Below are 26810 nucleotides of genomic sequence, written 5' to 3' on the forward strand. Positions count from 1 at the left end.
ATTTTTTTGTAATTGACTAATTTAAAAAGTTTTGTGAATCCCCAACTAGTTCTTGAACACAGTCACATTTAATGTGTTTTGTTAATTATTAATGAAGGTACCAGAAAACCATCAATATAAATTACAATTTGTTTGGAATAATTGTTTAACATACGATTGTTAATGATATAGTCATGTTCAAGCCAAATAAGTTCCATATGGTGCTATTTAGGTTCCATGAGACCAAAGCTGGGCCGGGTACTGATAAATTGTACTCGGGTACTTTTCATATTAAAGGAACGAGTACAGAGTACCGAGTGCATTGCTCCAGAAAAGTACTCAAAGTACAATACTCAAAGTACAATTACCCGAATTTCTCAGGTACTTATTTCGAGTACATTCGAATGTAAAACCAGAAAAAAGGTAAGAAGGTAATAAGTAGACTCTCTCTATAACGAATACGGTTATTACGAGGTTTCGCTTATAACGAGGTACGCTAGATATCCCATGAAATTCCTATTGAACTGTAACACCTCTATAACGCCCCATATTTGGTTATAACGAGGAAAAATGAAATCGAAGATTATGTTTCTTTACCTATTTGTAGCGCAGTAATGGCTATAAATAAACTGCCTGTATACAGAAATTCCCAACATCTGTGTGGTTATCGAGGCCAGTGCTGTAATAAAATCCACCGCCTATAAAAAACTTCTTCCTAATTTGTTTATTTTTCGACAGATATTGAATATTGTAGGAAATTTACAATTTATGATGGCCGAAGTCTTATTGTTGAGGAAACAACATTTAGCATTTTATATTGCTCCGAATGGCTTAACTATAGGAAGTTAATGTCTTAGAAAACTATATTTATTCATATGTATGCACAATATTATTGTTGTCTGATATAACTAGATCCGCTTATAACGAGATAATTAGTCCGCCATTCCAGTTCTCGTTATAGAGGGAGTCTACTGTAATTATCTCTGCATCTCTAAACATATTTGAGGCGCTCAGAGCAACAGTGGCCTAACCCACAAATTGAGCATTTTTAGATTAATACATCAATAAAACCAGAAACATTGGATCTATTGATCAACAGTGGTCTACACAACCTAGCTTCATATTTGGCTAGATGGCACTATATAATCTATTGTTGCCTTGACAAATATACTGGAAATACGAATGCAACAGTGGCCAACCCTCAATTGTGTGGCTCAGGCCAATGTTGATTTTACAGTTATTAGTAAACATGTATCAACAAGTGTTCATCGTATCAGAATAATACGCATAATTCATAAGAATGACTATTTTTAATTTTATTAAAGTAATATTTAATAATAATAATTTAATTTGTCATATCAATTTCCTATTTAGTAGCCAATTTTGTGGCTTATTACGAACTAAAATAGTAAATTATTAATACAAACTATTAATTTGTATTAATGTATTAATTAAAATAAATAATTATTTTGCGTCTTATTCAATTTGTAAAGGTTGTTTCTGTCGGTAGCCTACTCTGTGTACGGCTGATTCACATAATCGCTCAGGTCACGCTCCGCTCACGGTCAGCTCAAGCCACGATCAAAATATTCTCTCGGAGAAACCCCGCGGTCAAAAAAAAGGGACGGAACTTGACCGTCGTGTTAAGTGCGGATAGCATGATTAAGATGCGTGTAAGAATAGTTGACCGAACCTTGAGCTGAGCGTGAGCGGACCGTGACCTGAGCTATAATGTGAATCAGCCTTATGCTAACAATTACCATAATATTTTCTCGGAAGGCTTTGTACACAATGATGAAAGACGATACGTGCCGACCCACAGATACCAAAAATTTATATTGCTAAGTAATAATAAAAATTTTTACTACCTAATAGTATTTTGAGATGTCAAAGAATACACCACCCACGGTGGTGTATTCTTTGATTGTATGAATAACACCTTAAACTTTTTCCTATATGCAAATATCAACCCATCTTTTCAATAAATAAAATGAACAGGTAGATTTCCATAGTTAGTCCACATAGTCTTGATCGGCGCACATGGATTCGCTCCCAACCCCTATAAAACCACTTTTATTGTACACGAGTTGGCTCCGAAACTCATACCCGAAAGTTAAGTTATGACCGAAGGGTTAGGTCTTCCTACCTGAACCCGGGAGCGAATCCATGTGCAGCCGTCTTGATTGTCAACAACAAAGTATCTGGAACGAGATCGATTTCTTGTATTTCATTATTTTGTGCAAATACTATAGTAGCACGTAGCACCTTTTTGTGTATATTATTATAAATATTTAATAAAAGTCCTCTAACCTTAATGCAAAATGGATTACGAATTTTCTTTTAATGAAGGTAGGTTTAATTATCACATAACATACATTTTAAGTAACTAAAAAAAAATTAAGAATTCATTATTTATGTATTGGTAAAAAACTTGACCTATCCAACAATTTTAAATAAAGCAACTAACCCACATTTTTTCTTTAAATTACTATCAAAATTTTGCTCACTATGCATCATTCGAAACATAATAAAAAACTAAATTAAAAAATATCTCAATATAAATTTTAATTACCATAGTGTTAGAATACTATTAAATCAAAGGACATCGCACACATCATATGGAAAATATAATGTCACTCAAATTCAATAAAATTTATACGATTAGATTCGTTTTAGTATAACGATCAATTCTTATCATTGCGCCAACTCTTAATTATGATTAATTACGGCGCAAATTGCAATTAAAGTTTATCGAAATCACATTTTTGGAGTCCATAAAATGTTAATTTACAATCATTATTGCTCTGAGTGCTATTCATAACAGCTTAAATCCCGCTGGGCCTAAGCGGATTAGTGAAACTAATCCGCTGATTTATGGAGTACCGAAAATCTGGGTATTTTAAAATATTTTTTCTCTCTCTAACTTATGTACCTACCCATTTGATTTCAGATTTATTTATAAATATCAATTTCTGCTCTTATTTTTGAAAATAGAGAGTTGGCGCAATGATAAGATTTGATCGTTAATTTAAAACGAATCTATTGGTATAAATTTTATTGAATTTGAGTGACATTATATTTTCCATAAGATGTGTGCGATGTCCTTTGAATACGCGTTTTTGCGTGTTGCTATTAATTTACTCTTTCACATGAAGCGACAAGTTTAGACTTGCAAAAAGTACTCGGAAAATGTACTCGTATAATAAACGCGGGTACCGGGTATTTTACCGATATGCTACGGATACGAGTACCGAGTACTTTATTGAAAATGTACTCGGGTACCGGGTACTCAGTACCCAAAATGTACTCAGAGTACAAAATTCGGGTACTTGTACCCGGGTATTGCCCAGCTCTGCATGAGGCATAGATTTAGGTTTTCTATTGGTGTTTTAAGTTTGTTAGACCCAGTCAAAATTGAAATATCGTCCAATGGGATATAATTTCCTAAACCACCGTCTCTAATTTTTGCTGTTACAATAAGCCGCTTATATACTGCAGCAAATTGCCCAGCGGTTGGGTTGTTCTTCCAACCTCCTTTGGATCTTATTGAAGATAAATAACCCTAGATCAGTGGTGCTCAGACTTATACTGCGTGGGATCTACCACATAAACTGCAAGTGTCTAGCGATCGACTACTAATAAAAAAACAATTTTAAAAATAAAAAACTTTATTGCACATTTCTCTTTGATAAAAGTTGTAACTACAGAGAGTTGTAATTAAAGTCATGTTTTTCATCTTAATTTTATTTGAATGTTGATTGAAGTTTTTCTTATATCGTCGCCGTAATACTATAACTTGATAACTCGAAATTAGTAGTTCTAAGATAAACGGGTTCAAAATTTTTAAAGATATTTGTGCTGCTACCAGGCTGCTATTTTGGTGAAAATTAGCCCTCTGCCATGAGGATTGCCAGATCTGCTAACAATTCTCGAATTTTTGCATTAACATGAACCGAATAAACAGATAGCAATTACGTGGTAAGCTCAATGGTTTCAGAAAAACACGTGCTACACCTAGATAAGTAGAGTTAGCTAGTTGTAGCATTCATTGTATGTCGTATTCACGATTATTTCGATTAAACGATAACTTGATAACTTATCTTGTCAACTTTTAGCACTGAATATTAGGGGCATTTGAGTTTTATCAACTTTCGTCAATCATAAAAATAAAAACTTAACCCGTTTGGAGAGAGTTATCAAGTTTTTACACAATATGGAGGCAAATAAAATACATCTTGTGAACTAGTTATCTCAAAAACGTAAATTTTGGAGTAATCAAGTTATAGTACTAAGCGACGATAATATGATGGTACGTAATTATCGAGGGCCAAACGGAAGCATGATGAGATGTTCGTCAGTTAGCCGATTACGATACTTTAATTTCTCTACCTACGTACCTACATTTGAGAAAATGCAGACTAACATAAGTACGTTGATGCAAAGAATGCTGTGAGCTACAGAGACACTTGCCTCAAAGATGGATATTTGTCAGATGATATGAAAGATTAAAATGTATCGCTCGCCCTGGACTCACGGTGTATATCCGAAATTATTTTCTGTACCTCATTTTGAACGGAAATGATCCCCGTGTTGAAAGTATTGGATATTTCAGTGACAAATTTTTCCACGTATTCACCAGAAAATGGGTTAGACATGAATGCTACAATATCTGTTAGTTTTTTAAAATCAGCGAAGCGTCTTTCAAACTCGCTAGGAACTGCTTGCAGCTTCGCGATCGACTTCAAAAACTTTGGCGATCGACCGGTCGATCGCGATCGACTCTTTGAGCACCGCTGCTCTAGATGATCTTGACTAATCTTATAAGATCATAGAGTCATAGGATAATATACCGTTATATTATAAAGGTCCATATATTATTTGCTTTTAGAAATGATTAGGCCTAAAAATTTAGTTTTTATTTTAGAGTTTACCACTAGCTCGCAATTGAAAAACATTAATTTTGAAATATAATTTATACTGTCTTCAATGAAATCTTTATCTTAATGTATTTATCACAAAGTGACTTTTTATATCTAGCTGGAATTAGGGATCTGCTATTCAAAATATCAAAAAAAAATTATTATTTATAATATTTATAAATTTAATAGTTGCCTGGCACCTAAAAAAACTGTTTTAACTGCAACAGAAGCCGTTTTAACTGCAACCAAAATTTTAAGACTATGAATCCGCAACAGAAGCACTTAATAATTAAAAGAGCAAGTCTAACCTTAATTTTTATGCCTCTTACAGTCATCTATTTGTTCCTTGAGTATCCAAAATACGTCCAATGAACACTCTACCAGCTCTATTAGGAGAAAACTGTCCAAATTATCTTATGTCAATCAATATTTTGTACCAAATCTAAACCTATTGTTAGACTTTGTTTACTGAGTAACGCAGCTAATAACCTGTTAATAGCTGTTTTTAATATAATTTTTTTGACTTCAAAAAATGTGTTTCTTAAAAAATTTATATTATTATAACCCAGTGATATGCACATATAGCCAGTACAAAAATAAATTAGATCTCTCAGTGAGTCAGTGTGTAGGTACTTATGCTTTCTACAAATGTATGCATGATAATTATTAATTATTTATAAATACATATTTTCAGAAATTTCGCTTTTTTCATTATGTGTAAAAATCAGGTAAAAACAAATTGGAAAAACTTTTTATGAAATTTTTGTGAAGGAATAGGAATTATTTTTATAAGCTAAAAAATGAACATTACTATTTTAAAATGTTTTTTACGCAAAGTTAGCAGTTGTACTTTTAATACTTTCAACTTCAAAAGATGGCGTCAGCTGTGAAACATGCGAAAGACGACGCTCCCGATAAAACGGCATTTAAATGCTGCAAAACGAAAAGTTCTACTGTGGTAATCTGTGTTAAGTGCGGTAGCCTTTTCCACAATTCCTGTGTGAACAGAGATTGGGCCGGAAAAGTAGTTTTCGTCGACAAAAGTCGTATTTACTGTTGTGATGCGGAAGCTCAGAAGACCGAGGTTAAAGAAGACAAAGATAGCCAAAATGTAACACCAGAGAACATAAAAGATTTGAGAAGGTTAGTGGATGAATTAACTGACAAAAACAAGATTCTACAGGAAAATGCCAATCTATGGAAGGAAAAGTATGAGAATCCCATAAAAAAACCGGAGACTTCACGCTCAAAGAAAGGTAAACATCCTTCGTCTTCTTCCCCGCACCTTTCGCCTGCCTTCATCATATCCTCTCACGCTGACGATGACGTCTCAGGCGCCGGCGCATTGAAACCGGATCAAACGGAGCAGATGGAAACGAAAATCGAACGCAACGAACAACAGTTGGTAGCAATGGATTCGCCAAAAGTCAAAGTCAATAATGTCAACGTCAACGACATGACAAATAAAACAAAAACAAAACAGATTTCGGATTCGGAAATCAATAATTCTGAGTCCAAAATATCTCAACTTCAAAAACATCAGTTAACAAATACCAATGAGAGTGAAACTACTGAAGGTTGGACCATTGTCCAAAACAGAAAGAGAGCAGCCCCTAAAAATCGTAGACCGGCACCAATCAGAGGCACAGCTGCAAGTGTCACAACACTCAAGGTAGCTGAATCACCATCCCCCAAAACTTGGTTCTTTGTAACCGGCTTCCACCCCTCAGTGGACTCGGCAGCCGTTAAGGCTCATTTAATGGAGAATGGAATGAAAGCAGGGTTTATTTGCCAGAAAATGTACACTAAAAAGGATGATCAAAGAAGTTCCTTCAAGCTAGGAGTTCCCACAGATCAGGCAAATGAAATTGTTGATACGTCCCTTTGGCCAATTGGGATCTCAGTCAACCATTTTATGAATATCCAGAGCCACCAGGGACAAAAGATGAAGAAGATATAAACTCAAGTGAATCTCCAATACCTCTTAGTGTTTTTCATCTCAATATGCAGTCACTGAGAAATAAGATTGGTCTCTTGGAGGCATGCATCAAGGACAAGAATGTTGACATTCTATGCCTTACAGAACACTGGCTGGCAGACGAGGAAATCCAAACAGTCCATATTGAGGGCTACAGATTGGCCAACTACACGGCAAGGTCACAAAATAGAGGAGGGGGTTCTGCGATCTTCGTCAAAAATACTATATGTTTTAATGTTGTTAATAATGACACTTTTATAATTGATTTTTGTATAGAATATTGTTGTATATGTCTAAAAGATTTTAACTTGTTAGTTTTAGCAGTATACCATAGCCCCTCTGGCCCGTTTGACATCTTTTTGGACTCTCTTGAAGGAGTTCTAGGCACATTAAGCCCAAATAAACAAGTCCTTGTTGCTGGGGACTTCAATGTGGACTTTCTTGTTGACAATGCAAGTGCCCGTAAACTTCAAGGCGTTCTTGAAGGTTTTCACCTAGTCAAGACTATAAATGAATCGACAAGGGGTAATAAGTGTCTTGATAACATTTTCATGGATCCTGGATTGCCCCTGTACTCTGCTGAGGTTTTTGAGACTGGTTTTTCAGATCACAAAGGCCAGATTGTCAAATTTGAGATTCAAAAAAAGGTTACAGGTTTTACTGAGACAACTATGCTTATTAGGCCTATAACTGAAAAAAGTAAGAACATATTTTTCAACAAAGTATCGGAAGTAAACTGGGATTTTATCTATGAAGATAACACTGATGTTGAATTAAAATTCTGTCACTTTATGAATATTCTTGAAGGTTGTTTTTTAGAATCTTTTTCACAAAAAAAAAAATATAGAGTAAGATCACAATCTGAAAAAATCGGAACATCAATGCGGGAACATCTAAAATTTTTAGAAGAATTTTATAGGCAACATAAAAATGATAATAACCATCATATACTTAAACAATTCAGAAATCAATATAAAAATGAAATTAAGAAAGCCAAAGTGAGGTCAAATGACCAAATAATATTAAATTCAAAAAATCCACAGAAAACCATGTGGAACATGATAAACAAATATCGAGGAAAATCAGGGTCTTCATTAGAAGATCACAAGATCACGCCAAACCAGTTCAATGATTATTTTTCCCAAATTGCCACTAATATAGTTAAAGACATTCCAAAATTAAATATTGACTTTATTAATAAAATTAATTATGTCAATCATACAAACACCTTTTCATTTCTTGAAATTACCTTTAATCAAACGAGGGATATAATAAACAGCTTAAAGAATAAAAATAGCCATGATATATATGGATTTAATGTTAACCTTATTAAAATGATTAAAAATATTATTATAAGCCCACTCACTAAACTAATAAATCTATGCTTTAAAGAAAATAAATTTCCATCAGTCCTTAAAAAAGCAATTGTTACACCAATTTATAAAAAAGGGGACGTTAAGAATCCAGAAAACTATAGACCTGTTTCTCTGCTTCCAATAATCTCTAAAATTGTTGAAAAAGCTATGGCAGTACAAATAACACATTTTTTGAAAATAATAACTATTTCTCAGACTCTCAGTTCGGTTTTAGAAAGGACAAATCCACAGTACTTGGTATACTGGACTTGGTCTCACATATTGTACACTCCTTTCATAAGTTGCAGTTTAATACTGTTCTGTTTTGTGACTTGAGCAAGGCATTTGACTGTGTAGATCATGGAATGCTCTTGCAAAAACTCAAAAAATACAACTTCTGTCCTTACAGTGTAAAACTAGTTCAATCTTACTTAGAAAACAGAACACAGGTTGTGAGGGTCTCTGGGGTGTTATCGGGAAAGAGTGTTGTTAATATTGGGGTTCCCCAGGGCTCTGTTCTGGGACCCATTCTCTTTCTAATTTATATTAATGACCTTACGAGCATTAACACAAATGCAAAGTACACACTCTTCGCCAATGACACCACAGTGTCTTTTACAACTGATACACTTGGGGAGTCGCTTGAGGGTTCTATGTCTGCACAGTCAGTGACCAATGAATGGTTTTGCATAAACCGATTACTGCTCAATGCAGCAAAAACCAACAGAGTTGTTTTTTCTCTCAGAGACACACAGAATGTAAATGATGGTATGAGCAGTGTCAGATTTCTGGGTGTATTATTAGATCCCAAGCTTCAATGGGGTGAACATATCAACAGTCTAAGTAAAAAGCTAGCAAAAAATCTGTTTGTACTCAGGAATCTGGCATCTAATGTTTCACATAAAGTCTCAATAACAGTGTACCATGCAATTTTTCAGTCTCATCTAGCCTATGCCATTTTAGTCTGGGGTCATTCAGCAGAAATGTTGACAGTCTTTGGTTGGCAGCGTAAGGCAGTTAGAGTTCTTGCTGGTCTTTGGTATAGGGATGATTGTAGGCAAGCATATAGGTCCCTAAGAATTCTCACTGTTCCATCTCTATATATACTTGAGAACCTAATGTTTATCAAGAGGGGAGGGGCGCACTTTGAAACCCATGAGAACATACACCAACATGACACCCGATATAAACACCATCTCGTGCCAGCCTACTGGAGATTGAGGAGGTGTCAAACTGGGCCAGGATACTGGGCTATTAAATTTTTCAACAAACTTCCAGATAGTTTAAAGTGTCTTCCATTAAATCAATTTAAGAGTACAATTAAAGATATTTTGTTAGAAAATGTTTTTTATAGTAATGAGGAATTTCTTGCATTTAAATTTTAGGATTTTATGACTTTAAGCAATGTCCATTGTTAATGTAATCAAATTTAATGTGATTTTTATATTAGTATTTAATGTTATTAATACTCTTAGTCGTATTGTGCATCTTTTTAATTTGTATTGCGTCCAAATCTTTGTGTAATTTTATTTGACATGTGTTAAACACTTGTGTTATTGACATGAATAAACGAATCTGAATCTACTTTCTTCCATTTTAAATATGTTTAATAATGTAAATTAAAATCTCTGTCAGCAGTAGTTGACATGTAGTAAACACTACATGTCAAAAATCATTAACTTGATAACACAGAACACATTTTTATGTACAATTTTCATCATAAAGCTGTTCCAAATCGTTAATTAATAACTGGCAATGTTGTCGCCGCTTCAGTACTCGGGTTTAATAAATCTGAAAGTTAACTAACATTGAACAACTTCTTAAAAAATAATCTTTAGATTAAATTTAATTATGGTTTACTTAATCCATGAGTTAACTACTGATTGAACAACTGGCCCTTAGTGTTAAGTGGCCAAATAATTGTCAATGTTTAATATTGTCTGTGATATGTTATCATCTTGTGAATTAATTAAGTGTATAGTTTACATATTTTTATAATTTATTTTGAGGTTATAATCTATATATTATAGCTTTTAAATTATTTTTTAATAATGGGTAAGGCCCGTAAATCAATAAAATAAAATTATTAAATAATTCTGGAACTTTTGAAGGTTTTAAATTTTAAGAAATAGAACTTGACAAACTACTTTCAATTTATAATTTATAAAATTAATAATTTTCACTACCTAATTACTAGGGTTAATTTTGAGGTTTTCAGGGAATTAATATTTATAGATTAATCTGTAAGTTTACCTGTTGGATATCATAAAATACAATGTACCTATGTGGTATATGAAAAACAACCAGTTGAAAAATAGCCTTTGAGTGAACAAGTCTTTTTTTTGTTGAATTGCGGGTAACCAATGGAGAGTCACTCTTAATCAAACAAAAACACAAATGATTGTCTTCAGGCATCCTAATAGTACCCGTAATTTATGGGCTAGGATAACCCTTCAAGGGGAAGCACTTGAATTTCGCTCGTCGGTAGTCTATTTGGGAGTTCACTTTAACAGGACACTCAACTGGAACACTGACATTCAAAATGTCTTAAACAAGGTAAAGAATAGAGCTAAACTCCTTGGAGTGTTGTCTGGAAAGTTTGGAGGCACATCAAACAAGACTCTCCTACACACCTACAAAACATACATAAGGCCCATTATCGACTATAGGGCTTGTCTCTATGCCTCACTCAACCATAACCACAACAAAACCATATTTGGTTGCGAGCAAAATATTTTTTGACATACCTCGTACATCGTGACATACCAAATTGGTAAAATTCGATATTTTATGATTACATCCTAGTTTTGTAGACCATACCATGCATAACTATTCATAAAAAATAACTTTTTTTGTAAAATTAATAACAGGTTTATCGTAAATAAAAATAATGTTGGGTATCCATAATTAATAGTATAGAGGCTATCTAGAGATGGAAAATTGTAATTATAAAGGTTGCTGCACACAACACAAAAGAAAGACTGCTGTATCTGCTGGATACAGTTATGACCGGAGAAAGGTTAAACCTCCGCTGTGTTTACCGCTCATATGATAACTAGGCTCTATAGTCTAGCAACTGAAAAGATGGAATGATCACGAGAACTGCACGCACTCTTAAACGTTCCTCTCCTGATGTCATCACTTTTTCCAAAAGTTTACACCTCTCAATGAAAACGAATTTTAAGAACTGCCTAACAAAATTCACCAGCGGAAGTGCAAAACACAAATAATGAGGGTGTAAACACTTATTAGAAGGTCTGGATACAAACGACCGGTCGATGCTTGCATTGAGAGACCACGCGATCTTGGATTCCATCTTTTAAAGAGCTGGAGTATAGGCACTATAATTGTGAAGCTGAACTACTTATGCTATGACAATTACTTACTTTGTTTTACGTCAAGGGGACACAGTTTATCTTCATCGTATTTTATGTCTGTCTTTAATATCTTATAGTTTAAATCATCGAATGCATTCTGTGCACTTTCTGTATGGGGTTCTTCCTTAATCTCAGTTTTAAAGGTATCTGGATGAGCATTATGCAGCTCGTTATCAACTATTTCTATTTTACACGTCTCTTCCATAACTTCATGTTTTACTTCCATTTGATTGGTATTCCAGAAATTAATGAAATTTAAAATTCTTCAATAATTGTTTTTTCTTAGCAGGAAAACCGAAAACAGCGAAAACTTTAAAGACTTTTAATTAATTTAATTTCTATTTTGACATTGTCACTTGTCAGTTGTCACTTTAACTTTAATATCAGCGTTGCCGCGCCGATGTACCGATGTTAAACCATACACTGTAAAAATAGCAGTAAACCTTCCTATAAATCGATGTTATGGACTCGATTGCTCGATGCTCGATTCTTTTGATGAGAACTTTGGAAAACGAGAATCTCACATCTCACACTGTTGGAGGTAGGGGGTGAAATGTAATGATTTCTGATTGGTTAATTTGAATATATTTTATATATCCAGTGCGCCATTATAGCTGTCAGTCTTCAACGAATTTTGCTGTCAATAAATTAATTAAAATAAAAGACCATCATGGCCCAAAACGTAAATCCATTTCTTGAACAACAGGCAGATGTTGTAAAACAAAATGACGATTCAAGAAAAGCTTCAAATGACAACCATGCTGTAACCAAAAGGTAAGATTTTTTCAAACATGTATTAACTGTAGGCAGCAAAAAATATCTTTGTTTAATCTGCTATCCATAAATGTTGCTACACTGATATATTAGATGTATATTCTCTACTATTCATTAAATAGTATGAGGTTTGTATACAGTTTAACACATTTGTATTATGTGCATTTGGAGCCTTTTGAAGTCGAACATATTAATAAACTTAAAGCAGAACTTCCAGCCATAACAAATTCAAAAAATACTTCACCTTAAATTTAACTTAAACTATTGCAGCAGAGTCTTCTTCTTATATTAGGCCTCTTGACCTGTTCTTAACCAATTTTGAGCTCGTATTCGTAGCTGTGATGTTGACTGCCTGCTATCTCGCAAACTTTTAAAGGGCCTTCCTATTGGTCTCTTGTCTGTTAGCTTTTAATATCTGGCTATACGAGCTATTCTCTCGCTGTCCATTCTTGTCACATGCTGATTCCACTCTCGTCTTCCCCACTGTACTAGTCTTGTATGTTACAGACTAAACTGGCTGTTTCGAGAATACAAAAAATGGGGCCTATACGTTAATATAGAGAAAACCAAGTATAGGACAGAAAAATGAGTTACAACTAGAGGATGATATCATCATCAAGCCAAGCTCTGATTATGTATACCTTTGAATGAGAATCCAACAAAGTGGAAGGACTGAATTTGAAATAGATGAAAGAATTATGAAAGTAAAGAAAGTAATAGGAGCTTTGAACTCACTACTTTGGTCAAAAACCATATCAGAAGAACAGAAAACAGCTATATAGTAGCATCTTTAAACAGAACAGAACAGAACTTGCTCACACTGGAAATGGACTTCTAGTGAAGATTGGCCTGCATCTCCAGAGTCTCACATATAACGAATGAATGAGTACAAGATATTATGAATGGAAAACAAACATAACAGAAGAAGTCCAACAAAAACAAATTTGTTGGTATGGCCATGTGCAAAGAATGGAGGAACATCGATTTCCAAAGCTGATAATGGAATGGAATCCCCCAGAGAGAAGGAAAAGGAGCAGACTGAAAACTACCTGGATAATTGGAATCCAGAAAGCAATGTCTGAGAGAGATCTACGACCAAGAGCTTGGACAGATCTACACAGCTGGAAAATAGGAACCCGAAGGCACAGGACGCTATAAACTGGTCTTATTTATGTTACAGAAATCTCATTTATGATGTTCTCAGTATCCTCTTGGTTTCCGCTGTGTCACATCTTGTTTCTATAGCATACATCATAATCGGTCTTACACATGATTTGTATTGGCATACTTTCCCTTCCATCCTCATATCTTTATTTCTCCAGATGACATCCCTCAGACATCCTGACACTTAATTGGCTTTATTTTCTTGCTTTCCGACGCTCCCTTTGACATCTCCATAACTACATATTTCGAATCTTAAAACTTGTTCAATTAGTTTGTTGTTAATTACTATTTTGCATCTTATGGGTTGCCTTGACCCTACCAGCGATTTGGTCTTAGCTGTTGATATTTTCATGTTGTACCAAATTAAAAGGCAATGGGCTCAAGCTATCCCCTTGTCTGATTCCCGTGTTGATTTCTACTTCCGATGTTAATTCATTCTCGGCTTTTGCAATGTTGTTGCCTTCAGCAATCTTAGACAATCTTAGCAATCTTAGACCAGATATTGCTACCATTAGTGCAGTTACTGAAGGTGGATATGAGCTATTACCTCCGATTTCTTTGAACCTCCATTGATTTGCATGAAAATTGGTGAGTGGTTAGAGAATATCTCAAGGAACAAAGGTGACATGGTGCCAACTTGCGCTTTTACCCTGGGGGTGGATGCCACCCCTTCTCGGGGGTAAAAATTATTTTCATAAAAATAACCCCATAATTACAGGCATGCTACAAATTATGGTCAATATGCACCAATTAGTAGATTGACCCTGTATGGAAACAAGTTTAGTCATCTAATACAGCGGTTCTCAATCTTTTTTGGTGACGGAACCCTTTTGGAAAGCAAAATACTTAACGGAACCTTAAAATAAAACAATAGTTTTTAAAAGTGTAGTTTTAATTAATTAAAGCATATATTAATAAGCATAATCAAATTCCAATGTAACAGTTACTTATTACTTACTTACATAACAAGTATAATAATAGAATATAATATTAAAATAAAAAAACTCTAAAAGACAGTCGGAACAACCAAGTTTTATCATACAAACGGTCTTTCAAATTGAAATAAGTATCTGAAAGAAACATTTGTTACTCGGCTCTAAGTTCAAATAGCCTTGTTAAAGTTTTACCCCGAGACAGCCATCGCACTTCTGTATGGAGCAGCAGTGTTTTATATTTGCTGCCGTAATCTTCACACAATAATGAGAACAATCGGGAATATGGTCGTGATTTGATAAAATTAATTCTTTTTACTGCTTCATCCATAACTGTTAGGAACTTTTTGACTTTTTTTGTTATGTGACAGTTTCGTAGAAGATGAAAAGAAAATAAAAAGAAGATTTATGTTTGCCTGGTGATGCATGCACCTTGATAAACAATATAGAAATAATTGAATTTTTACCAAGTTGTCAGAATAAACTTCAAAATTTAAATATAGTTTTCTTAATGCAATATATCCATACCAGCGCAAATAATTACAGTCCATACCAGATTTAAAACCTAACATTTTGGTCATTAGAGCCGCATTTTGGTCCTACATCGTCGAATTAAGGATATATTCATTAAGAAATGTGCCAACAGCCACGTTTCCAAGTGGGTTTGAAGTTACCATATATTGGTATATTTTCAAGTTATTGTCCACCAAGCGACTTCCAAGACTAGAAGATATAAGTAATTCCAATATATTCCTTTATTTTCAAGATACCGTGCACCAAGCCACGTCCAAAACTTGAAGATAAGTCTGTCCTTTTTGCTATTATATCATAAACCTATTTTTATTTCTGAATTAAGCAAAACAGTGCATTTTGAAGTTTGGTTTTGATTTAATATAGAATAAATTTAATTTCCGTTAATATTAATTTGCTAACAAGTTTGTGGGATTGCCATAAATCTTCAAAAAATGACTTTAGCCAATCATATAAGAACAAGGGGTTCTTACAAGGGAAAACTGACCAATTTAGAGTCTTATGTTAATATAATAAAAGCTCCTACGCCAAGTAGTAAACAATCTCTGTCAGAAATTCAACTAAGATATGAAATGAATGCCAGTTTATTAAAAGAATTTCAAGATGTACAACTGCAAATTGAAATTTTAACACCGGAAGACAAATTAAAAGAACAGTATGAGGAAAATGAATTATTTGAAAATAGGTATTTTAAAGCTATGGGTTTTTTGAAAGGTTATATTGAAAGTAACACATTTCAGTCTTCACACGATACTAGTTTGAGTTCTACTCCTCAAGTAGACTCCTTAAGTCACCTTTTGTTACCAAAAATGAAAATCAAAGTCTTCACTGGGGAGTTAGAAACTTGGTTAGAATTTAAATCCACGTTTACTAGTGTCATTCATAACAGTCCTTTGTCAAACAGTCAAGTTTCAGCTTTTGCGACAATATGTGGATGGATATGCAAAACGTATAATAGATAAAATTGAATTTTCTGGTGACTATTACCAAACTGCCTTTGATGCTCTCTGTCAGAGATTTGACAATAAAAGGTTATTAGTAAACAAACACATTAAAACCATTATTAGTTTAGAGTCAATTAATAAAGAGTCTCCAAAGCATCTAAGACAATTGTTAGATATTGTGTCAGATAGTGTCACTTCAATTGAAAGTTTGCAGATAACAAAAGAGTGCCTAAGTGATTTATTGTTAATAAACATTATTTCTGATAAACTTGATAAACAGAGTTATAGAGAATGGAAAGAGTTTCGCACCAAAGAGGAACTCCCTACCTTAAGAGGATCGGTACGTATTTTCGGCTGCAATGGTATTCAAATGGGGATTCATTTTTTTCAAATCCTGAGAAAACTAATAAGTATTTTTGAAAAATTTAAACGCAGAATGAAAGATCACGTTATTAGCGAGGGCCGAAAGTCCCTGAGAACTTCTATAATGTTTATTTTAATAAGTTACAGGGGTGAAAAACTAAGAGAAAATTTAGTGTGATTTTTAATTTCAAATATATCATTCAAAATAAACTTTTTATTTATTCTAAGGGACTTTCGGCCCTCGGTAATAATTTAGTCTTTCATTCTGCGTTTAAATTTTTCAAAAATATTTATTGGTTTTTTCAGGATTCGAAAAAAATAGACACAATGCCGTGGTAATATTTTCCAAATCTATCTTTGTCTTAAAACGCACTCAGCCGAATATAATTATTGTCAGCATATATTGTCAGTCAGACACTGACAATCAGTGACAATTTTAAATATTTGACATTGCATCGGGAATATGTTGAGTTATTGATTAAATATTATTGAAATATAGTGTATTTGATAAATAAGTGATTTAAGACGTGAACTTAATAAAAAGTTATTTATTGTGTATTATTTGTGGAAGATCCAAGCAGAGAATACATCAGGATAATATATTCTGTGATCCAAGTATTTTGTTGTTAAAGATGTTCAAAATTGTAAGCGTTCCATAACAATATATTATTAAAAAATCACTTTAACACTTTTCTTCTTTTCTCGATTGAGTATTAGTCTTTGTTGTACAAATAAATTAATACAATCACTGAATACATAGTTAGTGAAAAAATTATCACATTTATTAACTGAATTAATAATTTCCAATTATAAAAATAACAGTTATCCAAGAACGTTCAAAACCCATCTCTTTAAATTAATGATGACATTTTCAAGTAGAATGACATTCTAGTAATGTTTACATATCCATACCAGTGTGAATTTTACTACACGTAATTTGCCGTGTAAAGACAGAAAAAGTAGGGATACACGTAAAATATTTGCGAATTATGTACCCATAGCCTTAATGGAATTCTTTAATTTCTTAAAAACGAAAGTAGATACTTTGGAAGAAATCCAAGACCAAAGTTCTCATAATGCCCATCACAATAATAATAATAATAATTCCAATTCTAATTACAAATATACAAACCATGAAGGTCATAAGAGAGCAGTCCAAGTAAATTTAGCACAGAAAAAGAGTTGTGTTTTGTGTAAAGGCAATCATTATATATATTCTTGTATTCAATTCCTCAAACTAGATACCAAAGGCAGATTAGGTAAAGTTAATGATTTAAATTTGTGTCACAATTGCCTAAGAATTGGGCACAGGGCTCAAGAGTGTACACTAAAACCATGTTTGAAATGTCATTTAAAACATAATTCCTTAATACACTTTGATGACATTCAACATGTTTCAGTGGACTCTGACAACAATGTCCAGCCATGTGAAACATCAGTAAATAGTATACAGAATGTTAATATGCCACCAATGGCAACTCACCAGCTATCTGCACAAGCAGTAGATTTGCAAAATAAACAAGTTCTTTTGTCAACAGTTGTTTTTGATGTCAGGTCAAGTGATAATAAATTAATACCATGTCGTGCGCTTCTAGACAGTGGCGCTCAGATAAATATGATAAGTGAGAGCTTTTGTAAAAAATTAAATATTCCATTGATTCCAACTAACCTTGCTGTTAGTGGTATAAACCAGGTAGTGTCAGTTATCACAAAGAAGTGCCAAATTTCTTTGTTGTCTAAGTTCAATAGCTTTAATATTACATCCATATTTTATGTTGTACCAGTCATTTCAAACCAAATTCCGTCAGCTAGTTTTGATACTTCAAATTTTGTTATCCCATCTAATATTCAGCTATCTGATCCTTTATTTAATGAATCCACTAATGTTGATGCCATTATTGGTGCCAATTTATTCTGGGATCTCCTTACTGATGGCAAAATCAAGCTGGGAAAAGGTTTACCAAATTTGCAAAATACACGTTTAGGCTGGATTGTAAATGGAGTTGTTCCCTATGAGACAACTCGTGTGTCATGTAACTTTACCAGAACCATCGCCGAAGATGACCAGTTAAAACATTTCTGGCAAATAGAAGAAATGCAAGATTCTACACCATGGTCGAAAGATGATGACGAATGCGAAGAAATATTTCAAAAAAGCACTACCAGGTCCGAAAGTGGCCAATTTGTAGTAAAACTTCCACTGAAGTTCTCTGCTGATTTGTTAGGAGACTCCTTAGATACTGCTGTCAGCAGATTTCTATTATTAGAAAAACGATTTACCAAAAATCCAGAACTTAGTGATTTATACCATGACTTTATTAAAGAATATCAAAACCTGGGACATCTGGTTAAGGTCGATATGAAAAATATATCTTCTAAATCCTATTTTTTACCCCACCATGGAGTTTTAAAAGACACCAGTCTTACTACTAGACTCAGAGTAGTTTTTGATGGCTCCTGTCCTAGTACTTCTGGTTGGTCTCTCAATGATCTTCAGTATACAGGACACAAAATTCAAAACGATATTTTTGACATTCTAGTACGATTTAGACAGTACACCCACGTTGTTTCTGCGGATGTGTCAAAAATGTACAGACAAGTAATGGTACATGAAGAGGACCAAACCCTTCAACAAATTGTTTGGAGAGAAAATCCAGCTGATAGTCTTGACACATTTAAATTAACCACAGTAACTTATGGACAAAAGGCAGCTCCATTCTTAGCCATGAGATGTATGCGCCAATTGGCCCTAGACTTTCAATCTCAGTTTCCTTCAGCTGCAAAATCTGTGATACAAGACTTTTATGTAGATGATCTACTCACTGGATCAAACGACTTAGAAGAATTGCAATTGAGATGCAAAACCATTTTTAAAATATTGAAATCTGGAAATTTTATCTTAAGAAAATGGATTTCCAATACTCCTGATACCCTTGTTCACGTTGATAACAATGATATTTCCAATAATATCATTGATATTGGAAGCTCTGAGAGTACCAGAACTCTAGGAATTCAATGGATGAGTCGCCAAGACCTCCTTTGTTATAAAATATCACTTTGTGAAATGCCTGTTTTATTTACTAAACGTCAAATTTTATCCATTATTTCTAAAATTTGGGATCCAATGGGTCTTCTCAGTCCAGTTATTATACTTGCCAAAATAATTATTCAAAAATTGTTCCAACTTCAAAAACCATGGGATGAACCTGTACCTCCAGAGTTAAATAAATCCTGGAGGCAGTTATATAACCAGTTGCCTCAATTAAATTCATTATGTTGGTTGAAACTAGAGCCGCACCAGCTACAGGTATTTGTATCTAATAGAGTAGCTAAAATCCAATCTCTCACCACTGTGAACAGTTGGGACTATGTCAACACTAAGGAAAATCCGGCAGATATTGCTAGTCGCGGAATTCTTCCCGAGTCTTTCATTAAATCCAACCTTTGGTTTCATGGGCCACATTTTTTGAGACAACATCCCAATAATTTGCCGATTAATTCACTTCGAGAACTAGAAGAAATACCAGAACTCAAGCAGTCTGTCCAAACAACCTTATTTTCCAATATACACATAAGTTGGATTTCGAATTTTATTAGTAGATTTTCAAATTTACATAAACTAAAAAGAGTATTTGCATATCTTATAAGATTTATAATATCTATTAAAACTAAAACTAGAGCAGATAGCATGGTTTTAAGTGTAAAAGAACTAAATGACTCCTTTTTAATATTAATAAAACTTGTTCAAGCAGAATCTTTTCAAGATGAAATTGTTAGCTTGGCAAATAAAAAACCATTAAATAAAAAATCCAAATTAATTCATTTATCACCTATTATAGATAATGATGTATTAAAGGTAGGAGGACGACTTTTACATACAATGTTACCAAATAATATAAAAACTCCAATCCTATTACCAAAATTTCATGCTTTAACAAAATTAATATATACACATTACCATGTAAACTATTTGCACCCAGGACCACAACTATTATTGTCACTAATCAGACAAAATTATTGGCCAATATCAGGAAAAGTATTAACCAAGCAAATAGTGAAACAATGTATTAAGTGTTTTCGAGTAAAACCACCTAATACTTCAGTGACCATGGGTCCACTTCCTAATGAACGAATTACTATATCACACCCTTTTGAAAATGTGGGATTAGATTTTGCAGGACCGTTCCTTTTAAAGCAGAAAAAGGGACGAGGAAGCAAAATTCTAAAAGGTTATGTTTGCATATATGTCTGCTTTGTTACAAAAGCTATACATTTAGAACTATTAACTGATATGACAACTGACTGTTTCTTATCATGTTTTAAACGATTTATACCTCGCAGGGGTATTCCCACTAATGTTTACTCCGACAATGGTTCCACTTTTAAATCAGCCAATAGAGAATTAAAGTCTATTTATCATTTTTTGAAAACAAATAGCCATACCATTCACAATTTTGCTTTAACTAAAAATATTGCATGGCATTTTTCTCCACCATATAGCCCAAATTTTGGCGGTTTATGGGAATCGTCTATAAAACAAATGAAATTTCATATGAAACGCACACTTACCAATAGTAATTTAACATATGAAGAATTTTTTACTTTATTAACCGAAATAGAGTGTATTTTAAATTCAAGACCACTTTTTGCTAGTTCAGAAGATCCATCTGACCTTGGACCCTTAACTCCTTCCCATTTTTTGACATTACGTCCTTTAACTTCACTTCCTGAACCCAATGTTCTATCAATTCCTACAAACAGACTTAATCGTTTCCAACAAGTTCAGCAACTTCTTCAAAGATTCTGGGCTCGCTTTTCAAAAGAATATGTCAGCCAATTGCACCAGTCTTATAAATGGAACCAGAATTCATCGAAACCTCTCAATCCAGGTGCTTTAGTGATTATCCATGATTCAAGTTTACCTCCATGTAAATGGTCTTTAGGACGAATAGAGAAGGTATTTCCTGGAAAAGATGGAAAAATCAGGGTTGTTCAAGTTAAAACCTCGAAAGGCATCATCACCAGATCCTCCAGACATCTAGTCCAATTGCCTTTAGAAGAATCTCAGTGATCCTCTAACTATTATAACAACTTCCCAAGTGTAATATGTGTCGTGGACTTGTTTGAAGTGTACTTCAACGCGGGGAGTATGTTAGGAACTTTTTGACTTTTTTTGTTATGTGACAGTTTCGTAGAAGATGAAAAGAAAATAAAAAGAAGATTTATGTTTGCCTGGTGATGCATGCACCTTGATAAACAATATAGAAATAATTGAATTTTTACCAAGTTGTCAGAATAAACTTCAAATTAAAATATAGTTTTCTTAATGCAATATATCCATACCAGCGCAAATAATTACAGTCCATACCAGATTTAAAACCTAACAATAACTAATTTTAGATTTGACGGCATTTGCTTCATCGCAAGTGCTTGTCTATGCAGGATATAATGGCTGGAGCTATAATTGGCTTTATTTTTTATTCGTAACACTAATCCTGCTGTTTTACCTGTCATCGCCTTGGCCCCATCTGTACAAATGTCAATGCAATCGTTCCAACTGAGATTATTTTTCTTAAAAAACATAATTATTTTATTAAAAATTTCCTCTCCGGTTGTGTTTGTGGACAGCGGTGAACACATAAGCATGTCTTCATCGAAAGAACTTTCATATGGATATCTCACGATAACCAGCAAGATAGCCAGACCAGCGACATCAGTAGGCTCATCTATTTGCAAGGCGAATCGTGTTTTTTGTAGACGTGTAACTAGGTAGTTCTTGTTTGACGTAGCTGGCCAGATCATGAATACGCCGTGAAACAGTATCGTTCGATAGCGGTACAGTAGGAAGATGCTTTGCACATTTTTCATCGAGCATACATTTTGTTATCTCTAACACACATGGTTTTATTAAATTCTCATCGATATTGTGCGCTTCACCTGCTTGTGCCATGCGATAGCTAACTAAATATGATGCCTCTGTGGCCTTTTCATTGAAAGTTTTGGTTACATGCATTATAGTTTTTTGACTTTCCAATAACTGTTCTTTTTTACGTATAAAAAATTCTTTATTCTTGTTTTTAAACTCGGGGTGTACAGTTTCTAAATGTCGGCGCAACTTAGCAGGTGCTATTGGAACTATTAGGAAACAGTTTACTACATAAAATTCAGATAGGTGAGCCATTGGAATCAACAAATCCGAAACTGTGTCATCATACTTCCTATTTTTCGCCTTTGAAACAGTGGAACTTGACGTCGTTGCATAATCATCTTGACCGGTAATTGCTGTATACTCCGCGCGTACTGCTTTCGAACATTCGGCTTCGGTAGAAGATGTTGTTGCATCACGTTTAACGCCTTTAAGCCAACGTTCCATTCTTCTTTATTAAAAACCACAAAATAACGTACGATCACAAACAACAAAAGTACAAAACTGATACAATCAGAATACAGCAGTAGAAAAATAAACACTTTTTTCTAGTAGGTAGGTACTCATCGCTCCGAACCCTAATTGTCGACTGAGGACATCGTCGACTAAGGACTAAGTCACCAAAGAATACCCCAACCAACCAAGTCGTGTATCGGCGGTAACAGGCTAGTAAAATTGTATGAGGCAACAGGAGGCAACTAAGTTCGACCTGTGGTTCGACCACGCCTCGTGAATCGTGCTATACCGCGTCAGAAAAGTCGAACAGAGAGAGGTGTTTTGAATTTTTTTCTAAATTCTCGCGGAACCCCTACAGGGGTATCGCGGAACCCTAGGGTTCCGCGGAACACACTTTGAGTATCGCTGATCTAATAGATAACTGCCCTCAAATTTCTCCATTTTTACTGCCGAGGCTGCGGCGGTATATATGAGGCTTTAATTTATTTCAAGTTGGCATCCTATAATTCCGCAGTAATTTTATCTGACTCATTATCTGTGCTTACTGCTATTCAAACACCTCAACTACGTTGTAGTACTTCTAATCCATACATTTTTTTAATAAAAAATATCTTATTTGAAATTAATAAACACACCCCAAAAATAAAACTTATGTGGATCAAAGCACATTCAGGACTTACACATAATGAGCATGTAGACCAATTAGCTAAAAATTCCCTCATCCATGGAACAGTAACCAAATATCAGCCCTGCATTCTAGATGCTTTTGCTTGTTTAAGAACTGAACAGATGAAGAGCTGGAAAACACACTGGGAAAGGTACTGTAACATATCAACAACACAATACAGTTTGATACAACCGATTATTCCGGAAAAACCTTGGTATAAGAATTTCACTCTCCCTCGCAAATACATATCCACCATCAGTAGTAGACTAAGAGCCGCTATAGGTGAAATTTCTTAATCATTTTAGGCACTACGGGACCCTATAACTTAACTAGTAGAACCTAAAAGAAAACGTTTGAGCACTGTGCCGTCACTTTTCAGTGGCACATGCGTCTACAGTGGCGCATCAAACTTTCCACTTATGGACGGGTTACATAAATTAAAAAATACCCTCCCTCATTACCAGAATTTAATTTTTTTCATTTTTTTAAGTTCTATGAGATTAAGACATAAGATTCATCGTAATTTTAACCCACCACCCCCTTCTCCCTTCCCCCACCATCAAAAACTTTATTTTTCGATTTTATTCTTTTTTTGGTGGGATGCAATCAATTTTAAAATTTCAAAAAATTAACACGCATAGTTAAGGCTTTTATAAAACACGTCTATTTTTTTATAGACCTGTAGGTTGAGTGTACATAACCTCAAAAAAAATTTTTTTTTGGAAAAAAGTATATAACTTTTTTTTGAGGATAGCTGCAGATCTAATTTTTTCTTAGTCTTATGTATTTTATCAAACACTATATTTCTAATTTTTTTTAGATTTTTCTGTAACGCTGGTCACCTTCAAAAATCCAAAAAACTGTTTTTTGAGTGGGTTTTGGGGGGTGTGAACGTGTTTTTCTGATTTTTAAATATTTTAAAGTACTCAGTTATTTCAAGTTACATATAACCTATAAAAAACAAAATTGATTTGATATGTTATGAAGTCTATAAAATAGGGAAAATGCCCCAAAACCCCCCAAAAAACAGTTTTTCGGATTTTTGAAGGTGGGGAGCCTTACGGAAAAATCTGAAAAAAATTAAAAATATAGTGTTTGGTAAAACACGCAAGATTAAGAAAAAATTAGACCTGCAGCTATTCCTCAAAAAAAGTTATACGTTTTTTTGAAAAAAAAAAATTTCTTTTAATTTTTTGAGGTTATGTACACTCTACCTATGGATCTATAAAAAATAGGCATGTTTTATAAAAGCCTCAGCTATGCGTGTGAATTTTTGAAATTTTAAAATTGATTGCATCCCACCAAAAAAAAAATAAAAATGAAAAATAAAGTTTTTGATGGTGGGGGCAGGGAGAAGGGGGTGGTGGGTTAAAATTACACTGAATCCTATGTGTTAATCACATAGAACTTATAAAAATAAAAAAAATTTAATTCTGTTGGTAAGGGAGGGTAACTTTTAATTTATTTATCCCGTCCATAAGTGGAAAGTTTGATGCGCCACTGTCAACGCATGTGCCACTGAAAAGTGACGGCACAGTGTTCAAACGTTTTCTTTTAGGTTCTACTATTTAAGTTATAGGGTCTCATCATGCCTAAAATGATTAAGAAATTTCACCTATAGCGGCTCTTAGTCTATAGAATTAGATTCGAATATTTGTCAAGAATGTGAGGTTAAAAGTGACTTGAACCACATATTTTTTGAATGCAAAAAGCATAAACACCTAACCAATCACCTAATTAAAAGAATTATAGACCAGAACATCCCACTCCCTGTAAATATTCTCTTTATTTTGTCACTGAATAAAAAGAAAATTTTTGACTGTTTGGTATCTTTCTTGTCGGATAGTAAAATATTATTGTAATTAGTTATAGGTACATATTTGTAAAATATGTTTAAAAAAAATATTAAAAAAAAAATAAAAAAAAATAATAAAAAAAAATTAAAGGAAAAAATTACTAAGAGGATTTAAACCTCCGCGGGGTTGAACCGGGTTGACATCCTATCGTAGTGACAAAAAAAAACAAAACTAAAATAAAATACAAAAAAAGAATGCCTTTATTTTAATATTAACATTAATATTTTTATTTGTAAAATGTATACACTATGTGTTCTTGATAAACATTAAGTAGTATACAGAGTGAGTTTTATGTATGGAAACACTCAATTATCTCGAAAACGGCTTGCACGATTTTTATAGATTTTGGTAGGTAGGGGTTTTCTAATGCGTTCGATATTATAGTGCTAATTACATTGTTGTCAGATCTTCTGTATTTCTGCAAATCTAACAAACTTTCTTATTTCAAATGGAACACCCTATATATTTTTTGCGTTTTGAAGTCCTTAAGAAATGCTGATTATTTTTCATGTTATATTCCCTATACCTAAATGCCATAATTTCAGAGTTATTGCTACATTTATTTTTAAATTTTTTTTTTAAATCGAAAATTATAAAAATCAATTTTCTCGGCCCAGGTGGATATTATTTTAGGTTCTTTGGATCATTGGGAACAAAAAAGGTCTTTTGTAATTTTTCTCTAAAATTAATAGTTTTCGGGTAATCAACAATTTAAAACTGAAAAAAATGGAATAATGACGATTTTTAAGGTTTCTAAACCCCAAGTAAAAAATATAATTTTTGAAATTATAAAGTACCTAAATGTAAGCCCAACTCTTCTTCTGATAGCTTGGCATAAGATTTTTTGTCTCTTTTTATTGTAAAACATTGATTTTTAATATTTAATGAAGTGCATATGAGAGGACGGGCGATCGGGCTGCATTAACATTTAAAATAACAATGTTTTAAAATGAAACAATCTTAAGTTACTTATCGGTATCTGATAAAATAAGGATTGATGTTGAATTTGGTACTTCGCAGTTTCAAAAATAAGATTGTTTATTTGTGTTCTTGAACCTTGAATATCGTCGTTATTCGATTTTTTTCAGTTTTAAATTGTTTATAACTCGGAAACGATTAATTTTAGAGAAAAATTATAAAAGATCTTTTTTGTTCCCCATGATCCAAACAACCTAAAATAGTGTTTACCCGGGTCAAAAAAATTGATTTTTATAATTTGTTTAAATTTTTTTTTAAATAAATGTAGCAATAACTCCGAAATTATGGTATTTAGGTATATAGTGGAGTCACTGAAGGTTTTCACCTCCGATTTCGTTGAACCTTCATCGATTTTCATGAAAATTGGTAAGTAGTTAGAAGATACTTCAAGGAACAAAGGTGACATGATGTTAACTTGCGCTTTTACCCTGGGGGTGGTTGCCACCCCTTCTCGGACGTGAAATTTTTTTATTAAAAATAATACCAGAAATCGATAGAGGGGCAACTTCTAAGCAAAATTTGTTATATAAAGTTATTAACATAAATCAATACTTTTTGAGTTATTAAATATCAAAGATTTTATTTTTTCTTCAAAAAATGCATGTTTTAAA

General features: G+C 33.5%; 2 protein-coding genes across 2 annotated transcripts in view; one reads left to right on the forward strand and one right to left on the reverse strand.

Annotated features, from left to right (window-relative positions):
* Window positions 1-11980, reverse strand: part of LOC126883247 (zinc finger protein OZF-like) — a 31792-nt gene extending 19812 nt beyond the window's left edge. Inside the window, exon 1 of the mRNA XM_050648539.1 lies at window positions 11618-11980. Coding sequence (XP_050504496.1) covers window positions 11618-11834 — 217 coding nt within the window. The 5' untranslated portion in view covers window positions 11835-11980. The remainder of the gene's footprint in view (window positions 1-11617) is intronic.
* Window positions 11981-12018: 38 nt separating this feature from the next.
* Window positions 12019-26810, forward strand: part of LOC126883252 (probable ubiquitin-conjugating enzyme E2 C) — a 33835-nt gene continuing 19043 nt past the window's right edge. The window contains exon 1 of the mRNA XM_050648548.1: window positions 12019-12382. Coding sequence (XP_050504505.1) covers window positions 12279-12382 — 104 coding nt within the window. The 5' untranslated portion in view covers window positions 12019-12278. The remainder of the gene's footprint in view (window positions 12383-26810) is intronic.

Source organism: Diabrotica virgifera, chromosome 4 (assembly GCF_917563875.1).
Source record: "Diabrotica virgifera virgifera chromosome 4, PGI_DIABVI_V3a".
Classification (NCBI taxonomy): domain Eukaryota; kingdom Metazoa; phylum Arthropoda; class Insecta; order Coleoptera; family Chrysomelidae; genus Diabrotica; species Diabrotica virgifera.